Source organism: Pyrus communis, chromosome 14 (assembly GCF_041283825.1).
Source record: "Pyrus communis isolate YQ-2024b chromosome 14, ASM4128382v1, whole genome shotgun sequence".
Lineage (NCBI taxonomy): Eukaryota > Viridiplantae > Streptophyta > Magnoliopsida > Rosales > Rosaceae > Pyrus > Pyrus communis.
The window spans coordinates 124,647-145,981 of NC_142578.1; the positions used below are offsets into that span (position 1 = coordinate 124,647).

General features: G+C 38.5%; 3 protein-coding genes across 12 annotated transcripts; 2 read left to right on the forward strand and 1 right to left on the reverse strand.

Moving 5' to 3' along the window:
* The first annotated feature begins 2,850 nt into the window (after positions 1-2,850).
* On the forward strand, positions 2,851-7,101 carry LOC137724314 (putative metal-nicotianamine transporter YSL7). The gene is made up of 6 exons (XM_068463056.2): positions 2,851-3,684; positions 4,674-4,828; positions 5,008-5,105; positions 5,245-5,379; positions 5,506-5,695; positions 5,806-7,101. The coding sequence occupies exons 1-6, from the start codon at positions 3,183-3,185 to the stop codon at positions 6,925-6,927; spliced, it is 2,202 nt and encodes a 733-aa protein (XP_068319157.2). The 5' UTR covers positions 2,851-3,182; the 3' UTR covers positions 6,928-7,101.
* Positions 7,102-7,162: 61 nt separating this feature from the next.
* Positions 7,163-12,940, reverse strand: RHL1 (root hair initiation protein root hairless 1 (RHL1)). Of its 10 annotated transcripts, none has more exons than XM_088684826.1 (13): positions 12,277-12,940; positions 12,085-12,195; positions 11,346-11,432; positions 11,050-11,255; positions 10,312-10,428; positions 9,939-10,164; positions 9,574-9,667; positions 9,448-9,488; positions 9,252-9,300; positions 8,433-8,467; positions 7,794-7,835; positions 7,481-7,517; positions 7,163-7,360 (listed from the first exon to the last, which is right to left on the reverse strand). In XM_088684826.1, the coding sequence occupies exons 1-12, from the start codon at positions 12,616-12,618 to the stop codon at positions 7,482-7,484; spliced, it is 1,386 nt and encodes a 461-aa protein (XP_088540952.1). In that variant the 5' UTR covers positions 12,619-12,940; the 3' UTR covers positions 7,163-7,360; position 7,481. The 10 variants fall into 10 exon arrangements, with proteins under 10 accessions (XP_088540952.1, XP_088540947.1, XP_088540950.1 ...); XM_088684821.1 differs by having other exon boundaries at positions 9,439-9,488; XM_088684824.1 differs by having other exon boundaries at positions 7,163-7,403; positions 9,439-9,488.
* A 2,940-nt stretch (positions 12,941-15,880) lies between these two features.
* Positions 15,881-21,036, forward strand: LOC137724302 (plastid division protein CDP1, chloroplastic). Its single transcript, XM_068463044.2, has 12 exons — positions 15,881-16,463; positions 16,790-16,903; positions 17,004-17,141; positions 17,482-17,586; positions 17,678-17,800; positions 18,068-18,436; positions 18,585-18,680; positions 18,817-18,936; positions 19,302-19,367; positions 19,454-20,227; positions 20,339-20,529; positions 20,678-21,036. Exons 1-12 carry the CDS (start codon positions 16,185-16,187, stop codon positions 20,760-20,762), a joined length of 2,460 nt encoding a protein of 819 aa, XP_068319145.2. The 5' UTR covers positions 15,881-16,184; the 3' UTR covers positions 20,763-21,036.
* Positions 21,037-21,335: the final 299 nt, after the last annotated feature.

Genomic DNA, 21,335 nt, shown 5'->3' on the forward strand with positions numbered 1-21,335 from the left:
TGTCAAAATTTTTGTTATGTGCTGATGTGATACATAATTAGGTCCTACAAGTCTATTTAAATTTGTCATGGATTAAAAATGTTAAAAAAATTAAAAAAATTATTTTATATGATTAAAAAACCTAAAAAGGAAAAAAGAAAAAAGAAGGAGAAGATGCATTATCTTCTTCCCGAACTGAATTTGCAGCCCGTGAATCCCAGAATATCAGAGCTTATATTCTGCAAAGGTGGATGAGCTATAGAAAAATTAAACAAGAAAAAAGATAAATATATTAATAGATTAATTCTAAGGATAAGAAGAAAACAAGATGGAGACGATCCCCACCCTTTCATCCCCGGCTCTGACTACTCCGGCAGTTTAATTTGAAACAAGGGATTATGTCAAACGGCAGTTTAAAATATGAGTGCCTGTGCTTAATTTGAAACAAGGAAAGGGCATTTTTAACTCTTCTGTTATAATTTCCCTTGGTTTCCTATTATTATTATTAACCTTTGGGGCATGTTTTAAAGAGAGTTTTATAAAATTCAAGGGATTTATGTCAAGCTATAAAAAACTGAACTACAAATGTAGCATAGAGACGTTAAATAAAGATGGTATTATTCACACCCTTTTTACCTCTCATCCCTCATTCAATCTTTGTTAATTTTTATCATTTGGTTTTCTTCAATTCATTCAATTTGACAATTGAAAATTGTGAAGAATGTAGAAGATAAAAAAAATGTGTGTGAAGAGCACCATCCTTAGAAAAACCATCCATGAGCATTACAAAAGTATGTCAGTGAGATTTGCAAAACTCTAATTGGGAGGTGTCATTTACAAAACCCTTCCATATGCTTTAAAAAAAAAAAAAAAAACTAATTTGATTTAAGAATAAACAGTTGTAAAATAAAGTTGTTAATTTTTTTTTTTGTAAAGTTAACTTTTATATAAAACTGATGTAAATATATTAAATGATTAAAAATGATATGGTATAAAATGTAATAATTGCCAAAGAAAATAATGTCAGGGCAAAAATTGTAATTTTGTAAAATATGCGGGGGTATACTTGCCATTTGCAAATGCAAATGCAAATGTTGTTCACTATGCTCTAAATAAACATGTTTTTAGAAGCATGGTAAACTCTGCTTCTGCTTTTCTACTGTCATTGACAGCATTTGATGTTCCAAATTTTCTTAATAAGCTACCTTTTATAAAAGTACTACAACTCTAAATCAGCCCTAAATAATTTACAAGCAGTAGTGGTATGATGAAATAAGAAAGAAAAATACTAAGAAGACTCTCTATAGATTAGAGTCCTACTTTAAAAAGTTTCCTTGACATTTCTAAGTTGGAAATTTATGAGTTTGATGTCCATGTACTAGTCCTTGATGAAAGTTTATATATATATATATATATATATATATATATTTATATATTTAATCTGGAACAAACAATATTATCTACATTAAAGGGGAAGAAGATGAGGTAGCAATAATGTGATTCAAATTTGTTTTTGACGAGAATCAAACCTAAGACATCTCATTTATAAGTGAAGAGAAATACTATTAGATCGTAATTCTAAATAGCTAGTTTTGAAAGTTGACGCTTTGAAAAGCGTGCCCATATGATAGATGAGGACGTAGATTTCGAGGTGTTGGTGGTTCAACTTGCTCGCTAATCCCTTTCCTTTCCCACCTCTAAGGCTGGTATTTATTTAATACTTGATAATTAATTACAGAGAATGTATTAATGTATGATGTATTCAGGATAGGAATGATTAGTATTATAAGGCCTCGATTGGCAGCTCGGACTGTACTGACTATTTCTGTCGGATAGGATAAATAGCCACCGGATAGTACTGACTAAATTAGTCAGGCGTTTGGTGCAGTATCAGACTAATGACCATATTATTTATACTGTGCCTAGTTTTATACCGGATAGGAGGAATCAAACTTTAAAAAAAAAAAAAAACAGAAACCATCACTTTTGTTCCCAGATCTCTCCGCCGCACCCCTCAAACTCCCTCCCTTTCTCTCTCCCTTCTTCTTCTTCCCCGACTGCAGAAGAATCTAAAATAAATTCAAACAGCTAATCGCGGAAGAATCCCAAATTGAAATCATCTCTTCGCCACACCATGTTTCTTTGCAAAACCCAGTTGCAGGGAGGACGACGAGTAGGTGATGAGGAAGGCCACAAAGGGAGGACGACGAGGAAGGCGACAAGAACTAGGAGAGCAGAGATGGCGAGAGAAAGCGATGATGATAGAAAACGACGAGGAGGACGGCGATGGTGAGAGAAGGTGATGGGGAAGACGACGATGCTGAGAGAAGGCGAGAGAGAAAGGTCGACTAATAATCCAAGCCTTTTGGTTGGTTTTATTAATCTGGCGTATACCGTGTTAAATAAGCAGACTGGTTAAATTAATTTGACACTTATTTAGTACGAGTAAACGCCAAACACCTGCGTCTTTATAACTAGTCCTATCCGATCTTTTATCCAATCTGCCAAACATGACCTAAGTTGACCTGAGTTGGCCATTAACCCCTGGTTCCCTACTAAAAGGGAAGCCTCGCAGTTTCCTTCTCAACCCAAGTAGAAAGAGAAGAGATTATCTTCGAATCCCTTCTACTAAAATTTGCAGATCAAATTATTCGGACTTTTGAAATTTGATCAAACGTTAAAAATAGAGACCATTTTTAAAGATTATAATAATTTTAACCGTTAAATCAAATTTTAAGAATTCGGATTACTTGATCAGTATATTTTAGTAAAAGATATACAGAGAAAATCTATTTGCAATAGAAAAATCCGAATGATGGGGTCACTCTCTGCACGGCTAACCTGTCACTCGTCCGCCTGTCAAGTGAGACTGTAGCTTATTCTGTACATTTCAACATTTCTATCTCGTCCGCACTCCACGACCACACACACGAGGCACAGACGTATCCATGTCTCTTTCGTTTGAAACCATTCCCTTTCTTTTACTCTGTTTTTCACTCCTCCTTTTTAACTTTTCTTTGAATATCATAAAATTTCAGTCCTTTATTTCTTTTTAAATTGCAGGCTCCTCCTTTCATGGACTCTCTCAGTAGTCAGTAGTATTATATATTCCACACTACTAGTACTATTACCACCACGGGCAGGCAGGCAGGCGGGCAGGATTCCAATACATAACAATTGTACAATAGTATTAGTATAGTAAGATGGGGGTTCCAGACACTCAGAGGCCGTATCAACTTGAAGAAGATGATAACGATCGTCATCATCATAACATAAATTCATCACCATCATCAGGAGATGCGGAGCTGGATTCCCAGCACCAGACTATGACAACGAACAAGAAGAAGAACAAGTACGTGGTGGTGGAAGACGATGACGATGACACGGCAAAGGAAGAATTACTGTCGGTGGAGAAGTTGTTCGAGAACCAACCAGTGCCGTCATGGCGGAAGCAGCTCACGTTCAGAGCCTTCTTCATAAGCTTCGTCCTCAGCATCCTCTTCAGCGTCATCGTCATGAAGCTCAACCTCACCACCGGTATTATCCCCTCTCTCAACGTCTCTGCGGGTCTCTTGGGCTTCTTCTTTGTCAGGACTTGGACCAAGTTCCTCGACAGGTGCGGCCTCCTCAACCAGCCCTTCACCAGGCAGGAGAACACCGTCATCCAGACCTGCGTCGTTGCCTCCTCCGGGATCGCGTTCAGCGGTGCGCTATTCTTTCATTATTCTTAATTTGCTAGTTAATTCTCTCATCAGATTAATATTCAATTCAGAACTAGATCCTCTGCCATCCATCCATCCGTCCGTCCATCTTAAGGATGAGATGAGACCGAGAGAAACTACCGTGCCCAGCATCTTAAACTAATACTTCCATTATTTTGTTGATTTTCAATTATATATTTGCTTCTGTGATTGTCATGCTGGCTAATCTTCTTGGAAGAACCTGAGTGTTTTTTCTATTAGGAAACAGGAAAATTATTAAAACGAACCAGACAACCATGTTCATGACATAAATACATCACTGATATATATACAGAGTACAAGTATTTGTTTCATTTGTTTTTCTTTTTTCTTTCGGGGATTAAGCAGTTAGGGCGTCACAAGTTTACTTGATTACTATTTGATGTATATGTAGTTAAATAGTAAGACCTTTTTTACCAGAAGAGATCAAGAAAAAGGGGGAATCTGATTAGTTGTCAAAGGTTAGGCAACTCAACCCCATGAGGATACACAGGCGAAGATTTTCAAACAGATCAGCTAGTTGTTCTTTATACTGGTGGCTGTATCAAGGGTTTGTTGGCTATGCGTTATTCTCTCCAAACCATGTCAGCTCTTATGTTGAGATTGGTCATGGAGATTGTTTACCTATATTTGACGCCACACCCCGAGTCTTGTAAATCTTCTCTTTTTAATAAGATTATATCGTTTCTTCTGAAAAATAATGAAGAGCTAGCTAATAAGCCACTGTTAAAACTGGATCCATCCTGCTAGAGGACTGAAAATCTTCCATTGTTGAATTCAGTGTGCTGCCAGTATTAAGGGATGCCACAACTTTGCTGTGGCCAGAAAGGTTGGACACAGAGGAGTCATGGATTATGTGGCTGTGTTGCGTACTAGGATGCATCCTGCTATTCCTAGTGTTAAATTCCTTCCGTTTGATTATGTATTGATATGTTATGTACAAACTGACCACAGGAGGGTTTGGGAGCTATCTGTTTGGAATGAGTGAACGCATTGCGCAGCAATCCAAAGACAGCGGTGACACAAAAGATCCAGGATTACTCTGGATCATTGGCTTTCTCTTTGTTGTTAGCTTTCTGGGCCTCTTCTCAGTCGTGCCTCTCCGAAAGGTACACTAGCTACTAGACACACACACGCGCACACCCACCCACTCAATGCATTCCATTTCCTATCATAAGAAAGAATCCATTATGTATAGTTCGCAAATAGAGAAAGGGGCATTGCCGGGCGGTGTATATCAAAGTTTAATGTATACATGTTCATTGACATATACGGTTGGTAATTTCAGATCATGATCATAGACTTCAAATTGACATATCCAAGTGGCGCTGCAACTGCTCACCTTATCAACAGTTTCCACACTCCCGAAGGAGTCAAGCTAGCCAAGTAAGGCACCATCAAACCTCATTCCTATATACACACCCGTACATTTTATGACTAATACATACGTCTTCAAAATCAACATAACATTAGGTGAAAGTTGTGTCTCTCTAAATTCTAATGACTATTCTACTCTTTTAATTAGGAAACAAGTAAGGGAGTTGGGCAAGTTCTTCTCCTTCAGTTTTTTGTGGGGTTTCTTTCAGTGGTTCTATACTGCCGGAGACAATTGTGGATTTGCAAGCTTCCCTTCACTCGGCCTCAAAGCATATCAGAACAAGTAATACTTATATACCACCCCTGCCCCATCCTTAATTGGTTTTCTTATTTGCGTGCGATGATATGAATAAATGTTCAGTTCTGGTTATTAATCATATGTGCTCCTGAATTGGAATTGAATTCGCAGGTTCTTCTTTGATTTCTCGGCAACATATGTTGGAGTGGGGATGATTTGCCCCCACATTGTGAACATATCAGTTCTTCTTGGAGGCATTCTTTCCTGGGGATTAATGTGGCCTCTCATAGAAACCAGGAGTGGTGATTGGTACGATAAAGAGCTCAGCCCAAAAAGCATGAATGGCCTTCAAGGTTACAAGGTGATCAATTTTCCAGCTCAAGAAAAAACCTTAATTAATAATAATATTCTTCCAATGCATATATGTAAGGATGTGTGTCAATGGAACTTATCATGTACTTGTTTAAATAGGTCTTCATTGCCCTTGCCCTGATCCTTGGTGATGGGCTATACAACTTTGTGAAGGTGCTAAGTCGAACCCTCGTTGCTTTGCAATCTCAACTCCGAAGCAAAGATGCGAGCGGCATCCTCCCTGTTAAGAAACATCATGGCTCTCCAGATGTGAGCTCAGAGCTATCTTATGATGACCAGCGGCGGACCCAGCTGTTTCTTAAAGACCAAATCCCAGCGTGGATAGCTGTTGGAGGGTATGTTGTGTTTGCTGCAATCTCAATTGCCACTGTGCCGCACATATTTCCCCAACTCAAGTGGTACCATATATTGGTTATCTACCTCGTTGCACCCACGTTGGCTTTCTGTAATGCATACGGTTGTGGCCTCACTGACTGGTCCTTGGCATCCACTTACGGTACGGTGGCCATCTTCACGATTGGGGCATGGGCCGGTTCTGCACATGGTGGTGTTCTTGCTGGACTAGCAGCATGTGGAGTTATGATGAACATTGTGTCGACAGCCTCTGATCTAACCCAGGATTTCAAGACCGGCTACCTAACCTTGGCTTCCCCCCAGTCCATGTTTGTGAGCCAAGTCGTTGGGACAGCAATGGGTTGTGTAGTTTCTCCTTGTGTGTTTTGGCTCTTCTACAAGGCCTTCAGTGACCTCGGAATACCTGAAAGTGCGTATCCAGCTCCGTATGCTGTTGTGTTCCGTAACATGGCTATCTTGGGGGTAGAAGGTGTAAAATCTCTACCCAAGAACTGCCTCATGCTTTGTGGCATCTTCTTTGGGGCGGCCATTGCCATAAACGTGCTCAAGGATTGCCTTGGTAAAAAGAGGGGACGCTTTGTTCCACTACCAATGGCAATGGCAATCCCTTTCTATATAGGGTCGTATTTTGCGATCGACATGTGCATTGGGAGCTTGATAGTGTATTTGTGGGGAAGGGTTAACAAAGCCAAGGCAGACGCTTTTGTCCCTGCCGTAGCTTCAGGTTTGATTTGCGGGGACGGCACTTGGACTTTGCCCGCTTCAATACTCGCTCTTGCCGGGGTTCAGCCGCCAATTTGCATGAAGTTTTTGTCAAGCTCGCAAAACACTAGAGTTGATGCATTCATAGCTGGTAAAGCTCACTAATTAAGTTCATCGCCATCCCCAGCCTCCCACTATGCATGATATCATATATGTGTATCTATATATACGAATCATCTGTACAAGTCTTTGGAAGGAAGGTTTGCATCGAATTTGCTTATGGAACAATCAAATATTATCTCCCAACTATCTAAAAACTTAATCCTGGTTGGTGGACCACATATATAGCGCTGCTGCGACAATTCTCGTCAACTGGTAAATGTGCACCATGGACCAACTCTTTATGCTAAATATATTTGTAGCTCAGTAAATGGTAAAAACCGCTTTCAAATGCCTTGTAAAGTTTCCTTTACTTTAATGCTCAACTTATGATTACATGGAGCAATGATCCCTTAATTTTAGTTCTTGAACCACAACTCGGAATTGGACCCACGTCCAGAAGCCGATGCTTCAACTTTTCTCCAATACAAGGCAAGGCCTATCCAAATCATCAAGAACACTTTTACTTAAATGTCACGACGCTACAACCAAACAATAATGTTTGATGTGAGTGAAAATAGCAATACATGGCAATGTGTCAATTTGTGAGACCAGTGACCTCAAGCAGCCCAATCTTCATCACTAAGATCCGTATCCTACACAAAGCATAAACTCAAGAAATCATTATTTTCCACAGTAATTAAGGCCTATTTCCAGTCAACAAGGAAATGTTATTACTAGAGCACTGCATCCAAAATCATTATCAGTTTAAAAAAAATCATGGCAATTTCGATGATCAGCGCCCAAAATACCAAGGCACCAGATATGCCATCACCAATCACGCATCTTAATTTCAAGGAATTGCACCAAAAAAATCAAAAAATCCATATCCATAACACTCTATTTAAAATTTTAAATAAAGTAGGAATTACCTGCGATTGTGAGGTGCTGTCTTCAATATCATCCTCTTCAACCTACATGTTTATGCACACCTCAACACTTTAGAAAGTAGAATGTAGTAATTACTTAAAACAACAATCTTACCACATAAAAGGTAATCGAGCATTAACAAGTTAAGAGAGCAAATCTCTAGTATTGTAATTGGATAATCATGTTTTTCAAAAAGATCATAATGTTTAAGTGACCAGGTCCTTGCCCAGCTTATACAAAAGGGAGCAAAGTTTTTTAAGTTGGATACTAAACAGGCCCCCAAAATATATAATATATTTTACCAAATTAAAGCGCATCAAACATGCTTCTATATAAGATAAGATAATGCTCTAAAAAACTCCTTTCTGGCTGGTTAGATTGCATTATAAGAGCACTATCCACCTCATCATGGCTAGAGATGCCCTCTGATAAACCACTTCCCTCTTCTTTTCAATCTTTCCACCTCCACCCCCATCTCAAAAGGATGCACAAAAATACACAATCTTATTATTACACTGAGAAATACATTTTAATTTAGAGTAAAAGCTTTGATAACAATTATTAACTAAAAATCCACACAAAATAAAAGGGAAACAATAATGGCCATCGTACAAAAAGAATCACCCCAGACACAAACGTACCTCATTTTTTTTCTTCTTTGCCAGGCCTTTGCCTCCTACAGAAACACAGACGTCACTTATAAGTGCTAACTTTCCCACACGTAGATGCATGCATAAGAGAAACTGTTATGAAGAAGAATTTTCAAACAAATAATAAAAATAGAAAAAGGTAACTATCTGGGAGATGTATAATAATAAAAAATAAAAAAAGTTGCAATTCCATAAATATTTAATAAACTAGATCAAATTATACACTCAAAACCATATCACATCCGATGCCACTCTAATCTGACATAGTGTTGCTAACGAGCAAACAATGATGAAGATGTGAGCAGAGAGGCCTGAAGGAAACAACAGGTGTTTAACTCAACATTTATCACCGCTCACATTATCATGAGAACTCCCAACTAATGAAAACAATTACTCCTGTATGCAGCACTGAACAAGGTGAAGTTGTAGTTTTGGGCAGCATTCAACAACCCCACCATCACTAAAAGTTAATTGAGCAATAAAAGACGGAAAAAGATCATGCACCTCATCAGATAACAAACAATTACTATTCCCAGATAGGACGTCAAGAACTCTGCATTTCATAAGTTCATAAACACACAATCAGACTAAACTGCAATCTATACCACTCTTACCAAACTTGACTAAAATGGTTATATGAATCTCCTCCCTCCTAACTCCTAAGCATACTGATAAGTTCCTAAACATGTAATCACCTCTTCATCAAATAATTTATCTCCTCGAGTATACTGACAAGTTTATATTTATTAGCTACCATAATGGGCACAGAGAGAGAGAGAAAGAGAGAGAGAGAGAGAGAGAGAGAGAGACCCGCATCCTTTTCCTTGGCAGTTTTTGCCTTTTTCCTGGGTCCTGCATCCTGCAACAACAACAAACTATGTCAGCTACAACACTCCGATGGAAAGCAGTCATGTCCAAGACAAGGATAAAATCAGCTAGCATTGTAGTTTGAAAGGGCAGGGAGAAGGGGGAAGGAGCATTAAGAACAAAATGTAACCAGATTAACTTTCTTCCTTGAATCATTTTGGTGCGGCTTCTGGCCAGAATCTGGAAAACATCAACATCATTCACTATTCTGAGTACTCAAATCCCAATATTTTCATAATAAGCGTAATTTGGAAGAATTAACAACCTTTGGGAGATGCAGGTTTCCTTGGGCCTTTTGGTGTTTTATGAACCTGTGAAGAGGGAAGCTGTACTTCACTTTGCATGCTGGAGTCCACTTTCTGCAACACATTGAAAAATTTCAGAGCATTGTAAGCATTAAGAGAAAAAAGAAGGAAAATTCTGATAAAGGGAAGGAAAATGGCAATGCATGATGCAATGTTCTCTTTTTGACATGCCAAGAATCATCAAGTCCACTCTGATTAGCTGTTTCATTTCGGTTTTCAGTTACATGCTTCGTGGTAGTCTGAAACATACCATAGCTACATAACAAGTACTGGCAAATCATAATCCTAAGAATAAAAGTAAAAAAAAAAAAAAAAAAAGGGTTACCTTCTTCTCCACTTTCTTAAACAATGTAGATATAGTAGTTTGAATGAGCGAACCATGATTGCTATGAGAGTCCTCTTTAGATGTAGTCCCAGCAAAGGCAGAATGTGACTCTTTCTTTGATTTAGCTTCGGACAGAGAGGAATCTTCATTTTGCTTGGGAGTTTGAGCTCCTTTCATAGGATCCTCATTATCAATGTCTGCATGTCCAAAGCTGAGATTGTCAGTCTGTATCTACCAGTTAAGGGAATCAGTTGAAATATAGCAAGCTGAGATGGAAGTTTGATACAAGGAGCATGGTAAACCTAAGTTCAAATTACGATATATAAATTAAAATGCTGGAGTTTACAAAATTAAGACAGTAAAAATTAGGATATTTCCACTACTGTGCTTCCCGGATGAAGAATCAAGTCTTCCAACTTTTTTATCTTCTCCTTCAGCTGAGGGGGTATCACTTTCAACAGAATCATCTCCAGAAGAAGCTTCTCCAAACCTGAACAAAGTGACAGAACAAGAGTTGAAGCAAGATATGGGCACATCACAGGGCAGTAGGTGCTCATTTCTTTTATTAATATTCAATAAAAAGAAAACATATCAAAATGGTTAATTATATATGCTACGTAAGTATGTAACAGAAGGTATCACAAAATATCATGAAGACAATTGTCTAATAGTTTACACAGTATACACAACATTCCATGATAGACCATCGGCTGAAAAGTAATGAATGCATTCATGTCTTCCACATGCTACATGTGAAAGGACATTGGACATAAGGGCCTTTTGTAACCATTTGCAACATGTTTAATTGTTTTCTTTTTTCCTTGGAATGATAAAACTATACTACTCAGAGGAATGTTAATTAGAAAGGCCTGAAAAGGAAAATATGGACATGTTGCTCAAATGAAAAATAAAATGTTGGTTTCATTACTATCCTTCAGAGATGGCCTCAGAACATATAAGGTATGTCTGTGTGTCTGTTTTCCTGTACAAATATGTATACCTATATATGTATCATAGGTTGCACACTTTGTTTTGCACGTATTTAACTTATGCAACTGCTGATTTCTTTATGAGAATATCTAATGAGTACAATAAAAGGCAATGCCAGTACTTGAATTTTTTTCCTGCAGTTCTTGCCGAATGTCGAACTGGTGTTGCCTTCATTAATTCATTGTTTTCCTCATCTGATAAATTATCTTCAACCTTGTTATGTGGGGAATACTCTTCAACATATGTAGTTTCATTTTTACTATCACTTTGCTTTTTGGCAGATGTTGAACCTGCGCCACCTTGAAAGTCGAACTCAGAGTGTTGTCCCTGAAACCAACAAATTCCGAGAGTAGATCATCAGAAAACAACGATATGCACACCCTACAACATGTATAACCTAAGTGAATAGAAACCAACCTGAGTCAATTCCTTAGGAAAATCAAGTTGGGCTTCCTCGGGATTCTCATCTTTTGTCCCAATCCACCAAGCATCGGAAAATACAATCTGGGACATGAAAAGCTACTGCTGATAAGCCTGATATAGATGTGTAAAACATGCTTTCTGAACCTCAGTTTCATACAACAAGCACCCGACCTTAGACAAACCATAATATAAGTGTATATAACGGGGTAGTGGCACATGGGAAATCCTGAGAACTAAGAAGCTTAGAAACATATCGTTCTCTAGATCAAAGGAGAGGAAATTTGTTGGAAAGGGGTCCTTAAAGGAATTACAAAACAAGAAGATTCCAGGTGGAAGTTGTATAAGACAATAACTCTAAAATCATTATGTACACATTTGCCTTAGGAGTTACAACGTTTAGAATACAAGTTTTCAAGCATATCAGCTTTGCAATCTGCTGCCTCGTTCTCTACCAACAAATGGCTGATATGAAACTATCAACTCCCATTAACCCTCTTTTTTTACTTTCTTATTTCTAGAAAATTGAAAGAATTGAAATGATTATATCGAAAACCATGCAAGCAGGTCAATCCTCCTTGGTCAAATTCATATGATATTTTAGAGCAATTGCACTGGTCATCAACCAAGCCTATGAACAAAATGATATATATGCATATATATACCAAAGCAGCAACTTGAAAATCAATGCGGTAAACAAAGTTGTACTTGTACAGGGTTATAAAAAGGCACCAACCATATTATCGAAGTAGTCCTCGCACATGACACTCTTTCCACCCTTGGGGAACTGCATTGTCAGATACCTGTTCTTGGGGAACACAAGAGTCCCAAACAACTTCATCTGACCCTGAAAAGTGGAAACAGAAACAACTGAGACAAGTGAGAGAAAGAAAATTGGGGATGAAAGTAGTAGAGGTCACCGCCCGACCTGAGGGAATTGGAGGTAGAGGACGGGGTTCTTGGTGTCCAAATCCTTGAGGTCGCCGATCTTACCACCTCCAATGGGGGCAAGGAGGCCAGGGAAGGAGAAGAGGAACTTGTTCTTCCGCTGAGATTTCTTTACAATGTCCTTGCCATGCTGCTTAAGGACACCGTTTGAAGGTGTGAGAGGCGCGCGGGGCTTTGCAGGGATCTCTGAGAGCTGGTTGTTGGAGAAGGCGAGGGCTTTGAGCCTCTTCCGCTGCGCCACCTCAGGTTCTGCCTCTGCCTCTGCCTCTGCCCCTCCATCATCTTCGTGTTTCCGCTTCTTCGATGACGAGGTCCGCACCATTTTGATTCCACCGGACCGGAGACCACCAACTCTACCTCCTGTCTCTGTAGGGTTTCGAACCTCTCTCTAAAATGTCTATTGCACCCAACCGACCCGACCCAAGTATTCTCCTAGATTTTTTTTTTTTGGCTTTTTTTTTTTTTTTTTGTTCGAAAGAATGATTTTAATAAATCCTCTGGTACGTAAGACAAAAGACCACAAGCAAGTAGCTAGCTTCCACCTTACTTAACAGCCTACCCGATTACAAACTCAAGGAGCAAAAATAAAATCTATTGATCTCAGTTGCATTAGTATACATTTAATATCAAATAGAATACCTTCAATTACAACATTTGGTTGAGTGATTCCGTTGTTCATATCCACAAGTTCCTTTAAATTCGATTCCACCTAGACAACCTCAAACCTCTTATCCATGCATGCCACCTGTCCTACCCATACTACCTCCACCTTCGCCATAAGACTAGACTCACAAAGAATGTTACCCACACCTTCTGCCGGCTTGAAAATTCCAGCAAAATCTCGTGCCACCCAACCATATCCTCCCCATCCTGTTTCTCAAACCCAAGCTCCATGACAATCAATTTTAATCGTACGAAACGGAGGCTGCTGCCGACACGATGGCAATACCCTTTGCAACCTAGCCTGCCGATGCCCCACCTTCAGTCATGAACCTTGTTCCCCTTGGCTATCTTCTAACTCTCTCCATTGTTGTCGTAACATCCTAACAGCTTCAATTAGTTGAACAACATTCTTTTCAAAAACCAAACTATTCCTACATTTCCAAAGTCTCCATAATCCACACACCACTCATCTCATTATTTTCCCATTTTCTTCAACATTCTCATACCGATTGGATAACCACTTCCATTTTTCCAAAAAATTATCTCCCTTAACCAAAGTAGAGTCTAGTTGGAATGGACTCCCAAACCAAAACACTCGAGCGTATGGGCAATGGAAAAATAAATGCTCTTGTGTTCCACCGCAACCTCACAATTTGGGCATGTAGTATCGAGTTGATTTCTCAAGATTAACACGAACCGCTAGTATATTTTTGTAGCACCTCCAAATAAAGTTCGGAGTTTTTGTGGAACCTCCAAACGCCAAATAGAAGACCACACCTTATCCTTATTTTGCCCTACACTCGACTCCCCAACACCTTTCCGCCCTAGCTCCGCATCGCGATTAAGTTCTTGAGCAATCCAATAACCTGACTTGACAAAATACACCCCGTTCTTCGTATGGTGCCAAACAAGTTTATCCAGACATCCAAATTTACTGAGCGGCCTACCCAAAATAATACGAGCTTCATCGCTCACAAAACATCGACCAATTATATCACCATTCCATTCTCCATTGCGACTATCAATTAAGTCCATTACCTTTTCCCGCATCTCCTCATGTTGCGAAAGAGGCATAAAAGTTCGTGGACTAGGCAACCACAGATCATACCTCACCCACCCTCCAGCAGATCCCCGCTTTTAGCACTTTCCGGCATCTGCTTTCGAATAACTTCGTGCAAATAAAAATGGGAATGGGCCTATCCGACTAATGCCTGCCTACGCATTCGATCTAATGAGTTGTAATTTGTGCACAAAGTTTCGTGTGTTTTTTTTATTTTATTTTTTTTTTGTGTTATGAAAGCAAGTTTCGTGTGTTTAAGATTACCAAAAAGTTTTAAAATGATTAAATTTTATTTTTTAAAATTTATAAATTTTCTTGTTTGACTGACCTTAAAGTACTATAGAACTTGAATACGAAAATTTTAATTTTTGAACTCACTCATAAAAATTTGAAAATGATACTTATTTACATAAAATTTAAACTTGGGAATTGGAGGTTCAAACTTCTAAGTTTTTTTCACGTGAAACTTATGCATTTCTATGTTTATGAATCCAAACAACGAAATTGGTTTATATCAATTTATAAATTATGCTTCTATCAAAATTTCATGTTTATTTTCTTCATCCAAACATAGTATTACAATCATATATAAAATTACTACAAAGGTTTTACTGACTTTTGAAAAAAAAAAAAAATCATTTTCTTTGAACATCCATAGGACTTTGAAAATAAATAAATAAATAATGTGGCAACCAAGCAATTAATAAACTTCAGGGCTGTTAAATTTTTATAAGGGAAATTTTATTTAAATCCATATAACCTCTTTCCACATCCAACTTACTCTCTACACCCTAATTATTTGTAATTAAATTATTAATATCTCTTTAAATCCAAATTTACTACCTAAATTACCCTAACAGATCCAATTCAACATGCAAATTTGTTTCTACACCTATTTAAAATAAAAACCCAAAATCAAAGCATATGTTCTTTTCCCTACAAAGTTGCTCTCGATAAATTCCAATTCCACTACGATCTTCCAAGTTCATAGCATTACAAAGCAAAAGTGACAGATAGAGTATCATTGCTGGGATTAGAAAAAATTTCACGGAATATTTTCACTGTTCTTTTAGTTTATTCCACCCCAACTTCTCTAGCTTGTGTATAACTCTAATGTTCCCGTCCTCATTTAAGTCGTGGCTTTCTTTGTGGCTATCTTCAAACTGCCTAACGAAAGGATTTGACAAACTCAAAGCAGCAACAGCTGCAACTGCGCATGCTAGCACTAAATTATCTCTGAAACTCTTCTTCTTAATCAAGACTTGAATAACAGTGAGCATCCTAGAGTGACAAGGACTCATAGGGTAATGAGCCATGGCCCTCCCTAGAGGTGTCAGTCTTCCATCTTTGTCAAGTGCTTGAAGACTCTTCAAGCAAGGCATCACCATATGGAGGAGGTGGAAGAGGAAAATTGGATACCTGGATGCCCAAAAAATGGTCATATTGTCTTCTTAATCTTCTCATAATGCTTAATGAACCCAAATTCACAAAAGGTTGCATGATGACAAATATTTGACTATTGAGTGTAGGTTTATTAATAATTTTTAGGTTTATTGTTTATTTATCTTGTACTTAATAGTAATTATACAATAAGATAAAAAAGACCATTCACATTTAAAATTTAAGTTGTGGATAGAATGAGGTTATTTGAGTTTAAATAAAATTTCCCCTTTTATAATTAATACAAAGAAAATGGTGTCAAAGAAAATGAAAAATTTTAAAAATAAAACAAGGATGTTCTAAACCATTTAGTAAATTATTTTGGAGTTCAACGAAATGTATGAGAGTAAATTAAGTGTCCAGAAAAAAAAAAAAGGTTTCGGAAACGAAATATAGGTTTGTGCATAACCACTCAACACATAAACACAAAAGCCGTTCAACCAAAATACACCACAATTCACGATGGTATGAAAAAAGAAATCCACAACAAAATACGCAAAATTTGCATCCTTTAACAGAAAGCAGAAAAGGGAAGAGTAATCCAAATGTTAATTAAAATGTCTCGTTGTCGGTCCAAATCCGCAAGGGAGGAGTAATGAGTGTGTTTTGCGCTTTTTTTCTTTCTTTCTTGTTCAGCACAGAAACCCTCCATCCTTTTACCATTCCTTCATTTCCGATGTGAAAAATTCCGAGTTTCTTCATTAGTGACAGTCAATTAGGAAGCCATGGTTGGTGCTCTGTCTCACGCCTTGCCAAGCATTCCGTCTTCTTGTTGCCTTTGCCGAATCGATAATCACAAGGAAGATCACAAGCTCTGCGTTTGTGGTTTCTCCACCTCCAGAGAAAGAAGCGCCTCTGGAATCGGAATTGTTCGGGTTTACAAGAGGAGCCTCTTGGGTGATAACCTCACCGGGCGCTGGACTCTCAACGCACTCGACACCCACATTGGTGTCGAGACTGCTCCTCGTCACACCACCGTTGAAATCCCCGTCACCTGTTACCAGGTCGCTTCTTTCGTCTTTAATTTGAATGGGCTCTGTGTTTGTCAAATTGTGATTTTTACATGTATTTTCTTTGCGGTTGAGAGAGATCCTGCAATAGCGACATATATACAAGTTAAATGTTGAACATTGCCATCAAAGACCTTCAAATCACTCTGCTATCCTTACGTTAGCCATCCTAGCAGCGTAGCAGCCTGGCAGTGCCATAATCAAGTGTCTGTCTAGTGTTTTAGTGATTAAGAAATTTGTTTCTTGTGTTATGATTTCCCTATTTTCGGAACTTCATTATAGGTCACCATTTACTAAATGCCATACAAATGACTTTGCAGCTTATTGGCGTTCCTGCTAAGGCAGAGAAAGATGAGGTTGTTAAATCAGTGATGGAATTGAAGAGTGCCGAAATTGAAGAAGGCTACACTTTGGATACATTCCGATCTCGCCTGGTACACACCTGGATTTTTATTCTTTGCTATATTTTTTTTAATTAAGTTGTGCTATGTATTATATAGTTTAATTCCTTTTCTCTTACGCGTTTGTTGCCAGGGTCTCTTAACGGATGTGAGAGATAAGCTTCTTTTTGAACCAGAATACGCTGGCAATATTAAGGAAGAGATCCCACCTAAATCTTCCCTACGAATCCCTTGGGCGTGGTTGCCGGGTGCTCTTTGCCTTCTTCAAGAGGTAAAGCTTTGTCTTTGTGCACTCTTCTTAATTTGTAATATAATGTTGCTTCTTTGTTCCTTTTCTTCCCTTTAAAGAAAAATAAATACTGTTAATCACTGATTTAACTAAAGAGGAATTGAATTCTTTTTTCAGATATTAGTTACCGTACTATGTCGGTGAAACTCCATTTGGCACAGTGCTTTTCATTGTGGATTCTTGTAGATACTTTATTAACTGGAACTGTTTTCTTCTTATTTGTAATTTTATATAACAACTTTTTGTTTTGGTCTAATTATAAACGAAAAAGGATTTTATTTTGCAAGACACGGGTGTATGATATTGGATTTCTCCATTATAGGTTGGGGAAATTAAGCTTGTGCAAGATGTTGGCCGCGTGGCTGTTCAGCATCCAGATGCTAAGCAGTATATTCATGATCTTCTTCTTTCTATGGCATTAGCAGAGGTAAGGCATATCAGCAAAGAGGTCAGGATATTGTATCATCCGTTTCTGCATTGTTATGCTTCCCTTTCTCATCTTAGGTGCTTTCTTGAAGTGTGCAACTGCAAAGGTTGGTTTTGAGAAGAACAAGGTGTCCCAAGGATTTGAAGCTCTAGCTCGCGCTCAGTGTCTTCTAAGGAGTAGAAAGTCTCTTGGTAAAATAGCATTGTTGTCTCAGGTAATACTCTCGTCTTCTATTCTGTCAATATTTTGTTATCTGGTTTGTCACTCTGGAATGGGACTCTTGTTTTTGGGTTGCAAAGTAGTGACCAGATATCTACTAATAATCCAAAAGTATAGTGGATCATGGACCTGCTGTTTGAAATTTGTAAATTATGACAAATTTCTGTTTGAAAACATTTAACTTTATTCCATGCTTGTACTTGCCCAAAAAGTATACTTGCTTATGCTGCTGTGTAAATCATAAGTTGGTCATGTTTAATAGATAGAAGAATCTTTGGAGGAGCTTGCACCTGCTTGTACATTGGAATTGCTTGGCATGTCTCACTCACCTGAGAATGCGGAAAGAAGACGAGGAGCAATTGCAGCCTTGCGTGAATTGGTCAGGCAGGGACTTGATGTGGAAACTTCATGCCGGGTCCAAGACTGGCCATGCTTCTTGACCCAAGCACTGAATAGACTAACAGCTTCAGAGATAGTTGATCTTCTTCCATGGGATGACTTAGCTATTACAAGGAAGAACAAGAAATCACTTGAATCACAGAATCAACGGGTTGTAATTGATTTTAATTGTTTCTATGTGGTGTTATTAGCTCATATTGCACTGGGTTTTTCAAGCAAGCAAAAGGAATTGGTAAGTTCATTATTCTCCTAGGTTAGTTGCTTTGAAATAATTAGTTTTGAACGAGAAGGCTGATGGAATGGTTCCCTTCAAATTCTCTTGAGGGTGTTGTTGTCTGTTCCATTTTGTTAATTTCAGTATTTATCATATGGTTGTGCAGATTGAGAAAGCAAAATCTGTATGTGACTGCCTGATTGCATCAGAGGGTGCTGATCTGAAACTTGAGGAAGCTTTTTGCTTGTTCCTTCTTGGTCAGGTACATTTTTCACTTTCCTTCTAGTTTTATGTCCTGCACTGTTTCATAAAGTTCTTTTGGATATCTTGCATAGACTGAATTTGTTTTCCTTTTTCTCCTTTCTGTTTTCTCTACGAAATATTAACTTGGTTTCCAGGGTGATGAGGCTGCCGTTGTTGAAAAGCTTCAGAAGCTGGAGTTGAACTCAAATTCTGCTGCACGAAATTCAATTGTAGGGAAGGAAGTTAAGGATACTTGTGGTGCAACACAATCATTGGTATATCTCTTATGGGTTGTTGTAGTCTCCCTATTTACACAGCGTATATTGTGATCAATGTGGTCTATTTATGTATCAACTCCTTTTAATTAGTGGCATGCACATCAATGGTCCAAAAAAGTATACACTAGTAACCAGGGGCCACTCTAGCTCTTAATCAATTTTCCTTTACTTTCTCTGTCTCATGTCATTTGTTTCAGGAAAAGTAAAAGCTGTTTTTAGCCTGTGGAATAGATGGTTTATCATGAAAATGCATTGTGTTCTATATTGTGCCATTTCACACTCTACTTATTTCAGTACAAACTTTATGTTTGTTTTCAAGGCCAGTACTTTCTCATGTCGGACTGCCTGCTGAACTTAATCAGGAAATGTGGCTGAAGGATGCTGTCCTTGCTGTGTTTCCAGACTCACGAGATTGCCCTCCATCGTTGGTGAGATTCACAACGATGGATTGATTAAGGATTTTAGTTTTATTTTACCAGACAGTTTATGTATGTGTGTATGTATGTCTTTGCAGGCCAACTTTTTTGGTGGTGACAAGAGAACTCCTCTGAGCAAGAAAAGCAAAGTAGCTCCACAGAATTTGCCTATCATAAGTCAAAGACCAATGTCCGCTACTTTTGTTTCAGAACGGAGAGATTTTGATAAATGTTTTTCCCATATGAACTCTTCTCAATATCCTGGAACAGCTTTTAAGCAGTTGGCTCCAACTGATATGCGAAGTCCCTTGATATTGGGCAAGACTGGCAGTGGAACCAGTGCCATTGCATCATCTGTTCAATTGGAAAGGAATCTTGGCATGGACCGCAGTAAAGTTTGGGATGGTTGGTTTGCGAGAGGAGTTTTGGTTGGAAGGATCACTTTAGTTGGAGTACTGGGGTGCATTGTTTTTGCTACCTTAAGATTAACAGGATTGAAGGGAAATGTGATGAGAAGTGCTTCTAAACAGGCCTCCAGTAAGCGAAATATGCACACAAGTTCTATTGCTTGGACAACAAATCAATCTGCGGATTCTAATCTTGTCCCTGCTTATATCAAGGGGAATGGACTAGCTGGCAGATTTAAGAAGCTTTTGGTGACTTTTATGAAGCCGGTGGGGACCTTCTCAGATGCTGGAAATCGGCAGATTCCGTATTTGTCCTCTTCAACAGCTGTGTTCCGGAGACTTATGTCTATTGAAGAAGCTAAAGACCTTGTGAAGCAATGGCAAGCAATTAAAGCTGAAGCTCTGGGGCCCACTCATGAAGTTCACAGCCTCTCTGAAATCCTTGATGACTCAATGCTTGTTCAGGTGTATTTAAGCTTACTTCCTTTTACATGTTCTTTTCCTTGATGATTCTTGCAAGTTTTACTGCTTTACGGTATGGGTTTGGGTGGTTACGATTGCATGCATGGTTCACAGTGGCAGGCTTTGGCTGATGCTGCAAAAGCAAGGTCTTGTTATTGGAAGTTTGTCTTGCTACAACTGTCTGTCGTACATGCTGAGATTTTATCAGATGAAGTTGGAGGGGAAACCGCAGAGGTTGAGGCTGTCGTAGAGGAAGCGGCTGAACTTGTTAATGAATCTGAGCAAAAGAACCCAAGTTATTACAGGTGAGTTGATTGAAGGGGTTATGATTATTTTTGTGGTTTCTGTTACTGTATGTGGTGGGGTGGGGTGTATTTGGGGGGGGGGGGTGGTGGTTGTGGTGATGATTATCGGGGCTTGTATTTGATTTCTTTTCTGTTGGAGTGATTGCAGCACCTATAAAATTTGGTATGTTCTAAGAAGGCAAGAAGACGGTTCGTGGAGGTTCTGTGAAGGGGAAGTGCAGACACCATCATAACATTGGCCTAGCCTAGTTGCTGCTGTAAGCTTGAACCATCCACGCCGAATAATGCTTTTTTAACTTGGTTCCTTCCTCCTATCTGTAATTTTTCTTGTGGAGGAGAGGTCCCAACTAATTGGAGATGTGGATCTAAATTTAGGGAGTTTTTTTTTTTTTTTTTTTTTTTCCTTCGCAGAAGTATGAAAATGGTTTGTGTTCGATAATTCTTTTAGTTGTGATTATGTTGATACATTGTTTACATGTAGCTGGAATAGAATGAGCATTGCTTTCATCGTCGTGTGTTTGTTGGCTTTTAATATAGGAATTGTTTGAGACGTGTACAAATTATTGATTAATTATCCAACTCAAAGGACAAGGAAGGAGGATCGAGTTTCCAAATATACCATGTCATCTTGTTATGCTAATTTAGCCGTTTTTCTTATTAAACCTAGACATTACGTAACGGGAAATTTGTTGCGTGCAAGTTTTATGTGGAAGATGTGACGCGTTCGAGGTCCGAATATACTACTAAGTGTCACATGTTTAAGTCAAAACTAACAGGTCATTTAGTACTACTATTTGATGATATTC

Excerpts from the sequence above, each read along its gene's own strand:
- RHL1 (XM_088684821.1), bottom strand. The coding sequence starts at position 12,618 with ATGGTGCGGACCTCGTCATCGAAGAAGCGGAAACACGAAGATGATGGA. Across the intron at positions 9,489-9,573 it reads GAAACCTGCATCTCCCAAAG|ATTCTGGCCAGAAGCCGCAC; the intron begins GTTGTTAATTCT and ends GATGTTTTCCAG. Across the intron at positions 7,518-7,793 it reads ACAGCACCTCACAATCGCAG|GATACGGATCTTAGTGATGA; the intron begins GTAATTCCTACT and ends TGCTTTGTGTAG.
- LOC137724302 (XM_068463044.2), top strand. The coding sequence starts at position 16,185 with ATGGTTGGTGCTCTGTCTCACGCCTTGCCAAGCATTCCGTCTTCTTGT. Across the intron at positions 18,937-19,301 it reads GTGGTGCAACACAATCATTG|GAAATGTGGCTGAAGGATGC; the intron begins GTATATCTCTTA and ends GAACTTAATCAG. Across the intron at positions 20,228-20,338 it reads ATGACTCAATGCTTGTTCAG|TGGCAGGCTTTGGCTGATGC; the intron begins GTGTATTTAAGC and ends CATGGTTCACAG.
- LOC137724314 (XM_068463056.2), top strand. The coding sequence starts at position 3,183 with ATGGGGGTTCCAGACACTCAGAGGCCGTATCAACTTGAAGAAGATGAT. Across the intron at positions 5,380-5,505 it reads CTCAAAGCATATCAGAACAA|GTTCTTCTTTGATTTCTCGG; the intron begins GTAATACTTATA and ends TTGAATTCGCAG. Across the intron at positions 5,696-5,805 it reads ATGGCCTTCAAGGTTACAAG|GTCTTCATTGCCCTTGCCCT; the intron begins GTGATCAATTTT and ends TTGTTTAAATAG.